Below are 11,769 nucleotides of genomic sequence, written 5' to 3'. Positions count from 1 at the left end.
TTTCCCACGTGGAATGTTTCCCTCTATTATATTCAAGTAAATATTAAGATTCTTATAGAATGTAAACAGCAGCTATTTAATATAACCAAGGGAGAAGTCTTTTCCTCAAAAGTAGTGGCTTTTCTAATACTTTAGTAAGTTCATTTAGCTAATAAGTGCAAATAATGTTATGCAGTATAGTAGCAACTTACGAATAATTCAGTGAACAAATTTAGATGAGTTGCTTGCCTTTCCTTAATTTGTAATTTATCTCATTTTACATCCCTGAAGGTCCTCCCACTTGACTGGATTTGCAGAAGATGATGAATGGGGGAATGAATGAGTCTGTATCTTTCTACCCTTTTAGATGTTTTTACTCTTCTTTTTACATGTCAAAGATTGCTTGCAATTTGAAACTGGTTTGTATCACCACATTGCCTTCAAATTATTTGTTGTTTGACAAAATATAGGTACGTTCATTTTTAGTTCCATTTGATCTTTGGCAAATATATTTTCTATTTGTCTACTGATGAATCTTTCACTCTGCAGTGGAGTGTGCACTATTTCAAAACACAGACTACAGCTGTATGACGGACTGGTACGTGAACTCAGATTATCACCTTTTGCAGGTGATGATGTGACCATCCAAGTTACAACTCACAAGCAGCATTCACAGTTTCAGTTATGTCATTTCCTCTTTCTTGCTGTGCTAACTTCAGAAAAGTTCTCCTGCACACCTTCTTGGACTAATACTCCTGGATGACAGGATGCTACATAGGAATGGCTAAGCTACAGCCAAGGGTTGGTTTCAAATTTAATCCTCCACTTTGAGGTAGATAGTGTCCAGTTTCACACTACCTGGTACACTGAAATCCTGTAGTGGACTAGGACCTGCAGATTGAAGATGCAATCTGGAAACAAACTGTAAGATGTCACTAAGCTATATCTCTACTATATCCTTTATTCGAAGAGTACTGATTCAGCAAAATATGCCACAGATCTTCTATGTAGTTTGGAATGTAGGGAAGAGGTTCTGGCAGAATTTAAGCTGTGAGGGTGAGTCATGAATTGTATGTGGGTAGGTCAGTCAGTACAAGTGCTACTCATATTTAGCAAGTCCTAGGTCTGATAAACATTTTTAACCTGTTGATTTCCTTTGTATGGGTGTGTTAAGAAAAAAAACATGTGCTTCTATTTAATTTCTACTAAAGTGTGTTCTCTCTCTTTTTCCACTACCAGGATGAAATTTACAGAACAATGTGTATAAATGAAGTACTGAATTAATTATGTTCCTGATATTTATATTTAAGCATCATTAAGTATCTTATTTCCACATATATGAAGTAGCAAACATGTGAGTATTATTTTTCAACTGATAAATGTTATTTAAAAATGGTTTCATGTATCAATAGTATTGAGAATTAAGCTAATAATAAACAAAAAAATAGTTCCACAAGTAAAAAAATCTTTTATTCACTATGTTTTAAGAAGTACATGCAAAAGTTACAATAATACTGAACAGGTACTCACAAAACTGTATATATCTATGATTATGAATGCCATCAAATTTCTTTGTAGCTAAAACTCCTCATGAGATTCTGATAACATTGCATTTATGTTGAATATGACTGCCATGAAAAACAGTCATTGATCATGTTTCCTATGCTTCACACAATAAATTCTCTCAGTGTTATGATACAACACTACATATCGAAATAATAACTGAGTTGCCTGAATGTATTTACAGAATTTTATACAATTACTGTGAATCTCTCACAGTATGCATTCATCCATAACACTTCAATCACAAAATCATCACATTAAAAGAATTTGAAGCTACTGTTAATTATCAAAATACTTGTTATCAACAAGACATTATTCTGATTACAAAGCAGTAAAATATGGAGTACCGCAGGGCTCGGTACTTGGCCCCATCCTATTTTTGATATATATAAATGACCTAACATCAGCCAACCAGTACCATAGCACTATCCAGTTTGCAGATGACACAAGCATATTAGTCAGCGGGAAGACTGCAGAGATACTACAGACAAGACTGTCTGAGGCATTAACAAATGTTGTAAACTGGTTCAACCAAAACAAACTAATAATAAATAAAAGCAAAACAGTAGCATTAAATTTTCATAATATCAAGAGAAACATTGAAGAGGATATAAGAATTCAGATGTCAGACACGGATATTGCAAGTGTGCCTAATACAAAATTTCTGGGGATCTGGCTACAGGATAATCTTAGATGGGAAACTCATATTGACAACATATTAAAGAAGCTAAGTACCATGTGTTATTTAATGAGAGTGCTAGAAAACTGCTGTCATAAGGACTGTCTAATGACAGTTTACTATTCTAATATACATTCTGTCCTAAAATATGGGATCACTTTTTGGGGTAACTCGCCATCCTGCCTAAAACTATTCAGGATGCAAAAAAGAATAGTGAGAATCATGGCTGGAATAAAAAGGAACAAACCATGTAGACCATTATTTAAATGGATGGGGATTCTTCCCCTTCCATGTATTTTCCTATTTGAAAGTGCAATGTTTATAAAGAAATATACAATAACAAATCCTAGTATCCTCCCCAAAAATGAAAATGTTCATCATCATAATACAAGACAGAAAACTGACTTTCATGTACTCCATACAAAAACCAGTTTGTGCCAAAAAGGAACATTACACCATGGAAAAATTATCTACAATAAATTGCCAAGAGAAATTAAAGTAATGACAGATGTAAAAAATTTTAAAGCAGCATTAAAAGAATATCTGTTGACACATTGCTTTTATAGTGTGGAAGAGTTCCTCCAAAATCCTCGAGAGTCTAAGTGATGATTATGCAAATACTGTAACCATTAATATTGGCCTATAAATACATTCAGATGTAATTCTCAAGTTTATAATGGGGTTCAAGTATAAGTTGTATAGCGACTTGCCCAGTATATGAAGTAAAATTCTGTGAATGTAATTCTCTAGTGTACATGTCAGTTCATAGTGTAGAAGAGTTCCTCAAAAATCCTTAGAGCTTAAGAGAGGATCATGCAAATACTTTAATCGTTAATATTGGCTTATACATGTATTCAGTTGTAAACTTCAAGTTTCTAATGTGGTTTAATTATAACTTACACATTGACTTGCCCAGTATATGAAGTGCTGTAAAATTTTGTGAACATAATTTTCTATAAAATTTTGTGAACATAATTTTCTAGTTTCTAAAGTGTTTTAATTGTAAGATATACTTTGACCTGTCCAATATCTGATGTGCTGTACTGTACATGTAAGATTTACTGGACCAATAAATACAATACAATACAATACAATACACCTTGAGACAGTTTTGGTGGAGCTAATAGTGTTTACATCACTGGGGCATGCCAGTAGATTGCTGGTACATCTGGAAGTACAGCCCTCTTGCAGCAAGCAGCTGATCATGCCTTCCCATTTCAGCAATTTTTCCGTTGTTTAGCACACATATAGTGTCTGCATTCTGCACTGTTGCTAACCTGTGGGCTATTGTAATGCAAGTTCTTCCCTCTGAAGCTTGATCCAATGCTTCCTGCACAACCTGCAAAATAAAACATTACATGCCTTAAAGTAAAATAGTAGGATCAATTATAATGCTATATTTTGTCTCCAGTTCTGAAAATTATTCCCCACATTTATAAAACACTAAAAGTTATTTTAAAACTTTTACTCCTTATATTTACCTATGATAAATAATGAAAAATAGAAAAGAGAATGTGCAGTATTTAACTATGGGTATCCATGTTCAGAATGTAACACAATAAACTGACAATAGACTAAATATTTTGCAATTGGTAGCACTTCAAAATTAACATGCATGCTAGAAAATAAATGCCAAGCAGTTAATTGTTCATTTTTTAATTACATAAAATCAGTATGTAGTTCATCATATAACAGTGTGTTTACCAAGCTTCTCAGAAATGATAGAATAATTTTTCAAAAGAGCCTCTTAAATCCTACATCCACATCTACATAGATACTCCACAATCCACCATACAGTGTGTGGATGAGGGTACCTTGTACCACTACTAGTCATTCTCATTCCTGTTCCACTCACAAATAGAGTGAGGGCAAAAGGACCGTCTATGTGCCTCCATATGAGCCCTAATTTCTCATATCTTATCTTCACGGTCCTTATGCAAAATGTATGTCGATGACAGGAGAATCATTCTGCATCAGCTTTAAATGCTGGTTCTCTAAATTTTCTCAATAGTGTTCCTCGAAAAGAATATTGCCTTTCCTCAAGCTATTCCCATTTGAGTTCCCAAAGCATGTCCGTAACACTCGTGTGTTGTTTGAACCTACCAGTAACAAATCTAGCAGCTTGCGTCTGGATTGCTTCAATGTCTTCCTTTAATTCGACCTGTATGGATCCCAAACACTCGTTCAGTATTCAAGAATATGTTGCCTTAGCATCTTATATGTGATCTTCTTTACAGATGAACCACAATTTCCTAGAATCCTCCCAATAAACTGAAGTCAACCATTCACCTTCCCTACCACAATCCTTATATGCAAATTCCATTTCATACTGCTTTGCAACACTAAGCCCAAATATTTAAACATGTTTGTGTCAAGCAGGACACTACTAATGCTGTATCTGAACATTACAGGTCTGCTTTTCCTCTCATTTGTATTACTTTACATTTTTCTACATTGAGAGCTGGCTGCCATTCACTACACCAACTAGAAATTTTGTCATTTTGTATCCTCCTACAGTCACTTAACTTTGACACCTTACTAGACACCTCAGCATCATCAGCAAACAACTGCAGACTGCTGGCCATCCTATCCACCAAATCATTTATGTATGTACAGAATAACAGCAGTCCTATTTCCCCGGGGCACTGCTGACAATTGCCTCATCTCTGATGGACACTCACCGTTGAGAACATACTGGGTTCTATAACTTAAGAAGTCTTCAAGCCAGTCATATATCTGTGAACCTGTTCTATAAGCTCGTACTGTTTTTAACAGCCTGCAATGGAGCACTGTGTCAGACACTTTCTGGAAATCTAGAAATACAAAATCTGCCTGTTACCCTTCACAGTACATCATGTAAGAAAAGGGCAAGCATGAGCGATACTTTCTGGAATTATGCTGATTCATGGACTTAAGATTCTCAGTCTCAAGAAAATTTATTATATTTGAATTGAGAATGTATTCAATGACTCTGCAGCAAACCAATGTTAGAGATATTTGTCTGTTCTTTCACCCTTCTTATGTACAGGAGTCACCTGTGCTTTTTTCTAATTGCTTGGGACTTTGCACTAGGGGAGATATTCATGATAAATGCAAGCTAGGTAAGGACCCAATGCTGTAGAGTACTCTTTAAACAACCAAACTGGGGTTCCACACAGACTTACCTGTTTTTAACTCTTTCAGTTGCTTCTCCACACCTGGGATGCTAGATTTCCTATGTACTGAGAAACTCGTTTCCAATGCACAACACAGTTTCAGAAAAAGATGATCTACTGATGCTCCTGTTTTTGAATTTGTAAGTAAAGGGCTTCATGAGTGAGACAGGTGGGAATATGTCATTGGTGCCATGATCTGCCTGACGCTTTTAACACCATAGGTGACAGAACATTAAAGCACTAATTCATTCATACACTGCTGGCCATTAACAATGTAACACACAATGGCAACATGGAGCAAATATTGGACTGGCTGAAACATAGTATGCCCTTGGATATGTGAATTATTAGCATTACAGTGCAGCCACGCAAAGTAATTACGAGTAATGATATCTACATTCCATGTAAAAGGAAAAGTTTGCACAGCAAGTTCCTCATTCATAAATCATATTCAAATGTTGTTTGTGTATGGGATGATCGTGTTATGCATCGAATAAGAAGGAACATGTCTTCTTGCAGATTTATTTCCTTGAGGAATGGTGTACTGAGATATTAAACTCCTACTTGACTAAACTCTGATGTAAATCTCAACAGGGTAGTCACCAACCAGAACAGCAAATTCAAAAGTATTGACTGGATGAGAAACTCATTCATTTCTGATTATTTTTATGTGTCCTGGTGGTAATGAGTATACAGGGCGGACCATTCTAATCTGTAATGGGGAATAACTAGGGATGGAGATAAGATATAGCAAAATGTCTTAGATAAAGTTGTAGGTAGCAAAGAGGGTCACGTATTGCTACTCATGGCCACGACTTCAAAAGTGATTTTCAAGGTAATTTGGAGATTAAAGGATTTTTTTAAAAATGAGAACTCTAATATTTGATTCAGGATTTGAAAAGGGTGACAAATTTTATGTATAAAATGATACATTATTCGAGGTCATGGCTAGTTCATTGAAGGTCAAATAAGCAAATATATTTCTAATTCTAGTAGCAATTAATTTAGAATAGAGGAGGGCTACAGCAAAATACTATGTCAGATACAAACTGGAAGGGGCATCCCAAGGAATGAGATGTGAGGGAATGCATTCAGAAACTTGTAAATCAATTATCTAAATTTTATTTATATTTCTCCTGTTGTGCATATGAAACAATAATATTTATACACTGTGATGTATTTATTTTAGGCAATAAACACATTAATTACAACTTTAACTTCAAATCTCTGTTGCTCTTTCCAAATCTGATATCACAAATAGGAGTTCCACAAAACAAAACTCAACCTTTGAATGACCTTCAGTAATTACCTTTAAATTCATGGATATTGGTAAAGATATGTGACCCTTATGCCCCTTCCAGTCTGCATCTGACATTGTATTTTTCTGTATCCCTCCTCTATTCTGAGTTAATATGTACTACAATTAAAAACATATTTGATTATTTGGCTTTGATTGAACCTTGCCATGACCTTAAATAATACATGATTTTACAATTTGCCACTCTTTTCAAATCCTGAATCATATATTAGGGCTCCCATTTAAAAAATATCACTTTGACCTCCAAATCACCTTGAAAATCATTATTAATGTTACAGTCATTACTTAGTAGCAATGCATGATCCTCTTTGCCACCTACAACTTTTATCTAAAAAATTTTGCTGTATCTCATCTCCAATATGGATTAAAATGGTCCATCCTTTAGTTGTTTACAATTTGTAACTAACACTCTAACAAGGGAAAATGACAGTCTTAAGTACAAAAATATAAATCTGAGGTCAAATTAAAACATGCCTGCACTGCCGCAAGATATTGCTGTTCAACTGCCAGAACGGAAGAAAAGTAAGTGCAGTAGCTGTTGCAGAGCCGATTGGATGCACCTGAAGCAGCAGTAATTTCTGTATTGAAGCAAATTTTGTCTGTGTATTTTGCTATGTAGACCAGTGGTTGCCAATTTACTACATGTTTTCTGCATAAACTGTAGCACATTAGCTTCACGTGAACTGACTTTGGAGTGTAGTAAACCAGAAGCAGTGTGGCAGCTAGACTTAGATTGCACTGAGGTCTTGGGTTAGTGTTACATTACTTGTGGTACAGACAAAAACTGATTAAAGATGTATGAATGGACAGGGACTGCACCTATTGTGTACAGATGCAGGGGGATTGGCCATGGTTGACAAGCTTCAGGCTGTTGTCCTGGGCTGCAGTGGTATTGGGGCACCTGAGATGAATGCTTTTGCACTTCTGTAGCCTATAATGTCGCGTGGAATCCCTAGTGTTGCTGTGCCTTCCAATTCACACATCCTGATCAGTTGGCACTTACCAGACAGTGATTGGCAAACAGTGGGGGCTCACGAATCTCTGGGTGGAAGATGAAAGTGGGTCCCATCCATCCCCCCATGTCTTAAAATAGGTTTGAGGTACTGTCTACTGCTGAAAGTACATCTGAGATAGCATGGTATCTGTTGCCTGTTGAAACCATAGGGAATCTTCCTGAGAGGTCTGTATAAGTGTGGAGGATGGGATTGCTTGTCATTGGAAGCTCCAATGTTAGCAAGTGGTGGAGCCCCTCAGGGAAACAGTGGGCGGGTTGGGAAAGAAGGCCAATGTCTGCCATGTTTGCTTGCCAGAGGTCTGAACCAAGATGTGGAGGAGTCTCTGCCGCCAGCGATTACATGCAGCAGATGCACCCAGCTGCAAATTGTGGTTCATGTAAGCATGAATGATGACTGTGACCTGGGTTCAAAGGCCATTGTCAGATCCTAGATACAGCTGGCTGATTTGGGGAAGACAGCTAGCTTGGCTTGGCTTATGGGGCAGAAGCAGATGTGGTCCTCTGGTTTGAGCTAAGTGGAGAGCTTCAATCACAGGCTCAGATGATTCTGTGATGATCTTGGCTGTGGATTTCTTGACCTCTGCTGACAGGTGGAGAATTATAGAACCCCCTTAAAAGGCCAGGCATGCACTAGACAGAGGATGCAGCTATCAGGATAGTGGAGTACATGTGGTGTGTACCTGTGGGTTTTTTTAGGATAAAGAAGACCCTCCACAGGCCCGATAACATGTTTTTGTTCCAGACAGGGTCACATTCATCACAGCAGGTCAGAGAATGAAAATGTTAACATAGTATTAGTTGACTGCAGGAGTGCTAATGGGAAGGTCCCAGAACTAGTCTTGCCTATGAGTGGTAACAATGCCCATAGGGCACTAAGGACAGAAAGCTATCTGGTACCAGATGTAATTCTAAACTCAGATAGGAATGTCTTGCTCTTTTTTTGGTAGGAGCTCAGCCATTCATGTACACACAACCAAACAGACATCCAAATGTCTATGCTTATAGCAGCAACACGGCTTATTATTTAATATCAATTATCTAAAGTAGTTGCCTTGTGTATATAGGGGTATGGAGGGGATAGGGAAGGATGCACTAGGCAAGGAGGGAATAGTGGGGTACTGTGATGCAGGTCTTTTGCCAGATGACATACAACAAGATGAAGGGAGCTCAGAGAGTAGAGCATATAAGGGATAGAGGACGGGGAGGGAAGGAGAGGAAGGTGGTGGTGAGGAGGGAGCCAGGGAGGGGAGATAGCAATGATGAGGGGTGGAAAAAAAGAGAAGAGGGATGCAGAGAAGGGGAAGGGGAGGGGAGAGAGAGGGGGCAGGAAGGGAAAGGGAAAGTGCTCATGGGGGGGGGGGGGGGGGGGGAGAAGAGTGACGGGAGAAGGCAGCACAGAATCAGGATGGGGAAAGAGTGGTGTGGACAAAGGAGAGAATGGCAGAGGTAAGGGAAGGCAGTGGGAAACAAGTTAGGAGAGTTTTACATCAGGGAGATTACGAGAGTGCAGGTTATGCTGGAGAGACAAGTCTCACTTGTGTAGTGCAGAGAAACTTGCACTGGAAGGGAGTATCCAAATGGCCCATGTAGTGAGGTACCTGTTGAAGTCATTACTGTTGTGGTGTCTAGCATGTTTGGCAACTGGGTGGTCAAGCCACAGTTTGGCATTCATGCACATGGACAGTTGTTTACTTGTCATGCCAATATAGAATGTTGTACAGTAATTGCAGTATAGCTAATGTATAACATGGCTGTTTTCACACATGGCCTGGCCTTTTACTGGGTTGAAGACTCCTGTGATTGGACTGCAGTGGGAGCTACTGAGCAGATGTAAGGGACAGGTCTTTAACTTTGATTGACCACAAAGAAATGATTGGGAGTAGGATTCGAGTAGGGATGGATGAAGATATTCTGTGGTTAAATGGGTGGTGGGATACTATTTTGAGTGATGAGGATTATATTTTGGGTAGGATATCTCTTGTCCCAGGGGACAATGAACTGTAGTCAAAGCCCCAATGAAGGATGTAGTTGAGATTTTCAAGGCTAGGGTGATACCAGATGTTAGAGGAGTTCTGATCAATGGCTGATTAACAGGGTTACTGGTGTCAGAGGAAGAGATGGTCCATTTATGGATAGGATACTGTCTGTCAATAAAGACTCTGGTAAGGTTATTGGAATACTTTGACAACACCTGCTTGATACTGCAGATGTAGCATCCACAGGTGGCAAGGTATATGGAAGAGCTTCTTGACAGGCAATGGGTGACAACTGTTGAAGTAGTAGAGGTAATGTTGGTGGCTGGTGCACTTGATACAAACGGATGTATTTATAGAGCCATCTGGGAGGTGGAGATCAACATCTAGGAAGATGGCTTGTTGAGCTGAGAAGGACCAGATGGAATAGGTGTTAAGTTTTGAAGGAAGGAGCACAGGTTGCTTTTGCCATGCACCCATATCATGAAAATGTCATGAGTGAATCTGAATCAGACAAGGAGTTTTCAGTGTTGACTGGAAAGGAAGGATTCCTCCAGATGGTTTGTGAATAAGCTGACACAGAAAGGTGCTACATTAGTACTCATGGCAGTACCCAGGATTTGTTTATAGATTTGGCCTTCAAAAGTTAAATAATTGTGGATTAGGATGCGGTTGGTCTGGAGGATGAGGAAAGGGGTGGTGTGTTTGATATGAGGAGGGTGTTGGAAAATAATGTTAGTATGTAAGAACTTTGCATCCACAATGACCAACAAGGAGTCTGGTGGTAATGGGCAGGAACTGTGTAAAGGCAGAGAATGAAGTGAGTAATATCTCAAATGTGGGATGGGAGATCATGGACAATGGTTTGGAGTTGTTGGTCAACAAAGGCAGAGGTATGTTCAGTGGGAGTCTTGTACCCAGCTACAATGGAATGGCGAGGGAGGGGAAATCTGTGGGACTGGGTTTGTGGAGTTTGGGGTCAGGAAGGAGATGGTTCAGGTGTCATGTTTTTTGATGGGTCTAAGGCCATGAAGAGTTGCTGGAGGTCTTGTTGGACTTTTGGCATGAGATCATGGTAATAAGTTTGTATACACTGGTGTTGGAAAGTTGGCAGAGACCTTAAGACACGTAGTTGCTACAATTCCTGACCACTGTGGTGTAGACTTTGTCTGTAGGAAGGATGATGAGGTCTGGATTGGTTTTCAGGTGATAGATAGCTATATGGTCCACTGGAGTGATGCTGGGCATGTTAGACTCACTGAGGAGGGATTTAAGAAACGAAGGTGAGGCCACACTAGAAGAGAGGAATTCCTGAAAGATAACCAGAGGATCACTGGGTGGAAAGGGACGAGGGAGGGGGGGGGGGGGGGGGGGAAGCAAATCTTGATTAAAGGGAGGTTGGAATTGTTTAAAATCAAGTTTCATGTGAGGTTTTTGGTTGGCTGTTGTCAGTGGGGTGCACGGTAAAGAAATTTTTCCACTGCAGAGAACAGGTATAGGAAAGAAGGTCTTTTACAAATCTAACATGATAGAATTTAGGTTTTGAGCTAAATGTGGGGCCTTTAGGAAATACTGCAAGTTCTGCAGAGCTCAGAGTTTTTGCAGAAAGGTTGAAAATAGTGTTATGGGATGGGTAATTAGGAGTAACCTGTTTCACTGAAGGTAGAGGAAATTTTAGGGGATATGGAAGGTATAATAAGTCAGTCAGTCAGGCATGGTCAGGGATCTATGAGGGGCTGACAGGGGAGGGGGTGGGGGCTGGATCATAATGGTAGGCTCTTTCTTGGTTATAGACAATCCTGAGTAGTCATAGGACAGGAGTAGCTGGGATAGTTTCCTCAGATGGTGCTGGAAATGCTGTTCCAACTGGTGAAGGTCAAGAGTTTCTATTGCAGTAATAAAATTAAGGAAATTGTATCACAGCATAATAGGATTTTGTGAAAGGAGTACAGGCACTACAGTCTTCCAATCTTCCAACAACAACAGCAACTAACTACAGACCTCTTGCTAAAATAATGTCAGTTCTGTTTCATAAAAAACCTGTTCACAAGGTGTTGTCTTCTTGAGGTCCAAGGAGCTGTACTTCT

General features: G+C 38.9%; 1 protein-coding gene across 3 annotated transcripts in view; it reads right to left on the bottom strand.

Moving 5' to 3' along the window:
• Positions 1-3,323: 3,323 nt before the first annotated feature.
• The window catches only part of LOC126094500 (multidrug resistance protein homolog 49-like), a 365,113-nt gene continuing 356,667 nt past the window's right edge, over positions 3,324-11,769 (bottom strand). For all 3 annotated transcript variants that reach the window (XM_049908909.1, XM_049908910.1, XM_049908912.1), the window contains exon 24: positions 3,324-3,560. In XM_049908909.1, the coding sequence (XP_049764866.1) occupies positions 3,357-3,560 (204 nt within the window). In that variant the 3' untranslated portion in view covers positions 3,324-3,356. The remainder of the gene's footprint in view (positions 3,561-11,769) is intronic.

Source organism: Schistocerca cancellata, chromosome 8 (assembly GCF_023864275.1).
Source record: "Schistocerca cancellata isolate TAMUIC-IGC-003103 chromosome 8, iqSchCanc2.1, whole genome shotgun sequence".
Lineage (NCBI taxonomy): Eukaryota > Metazoa > Arthropoda > Insecta > Orthoptera > Acrididae > Schistocerca > Schistocerca cancellata.
This window is presented reverse-complemented; position numbering and strand designations above follow the sequence as displayed.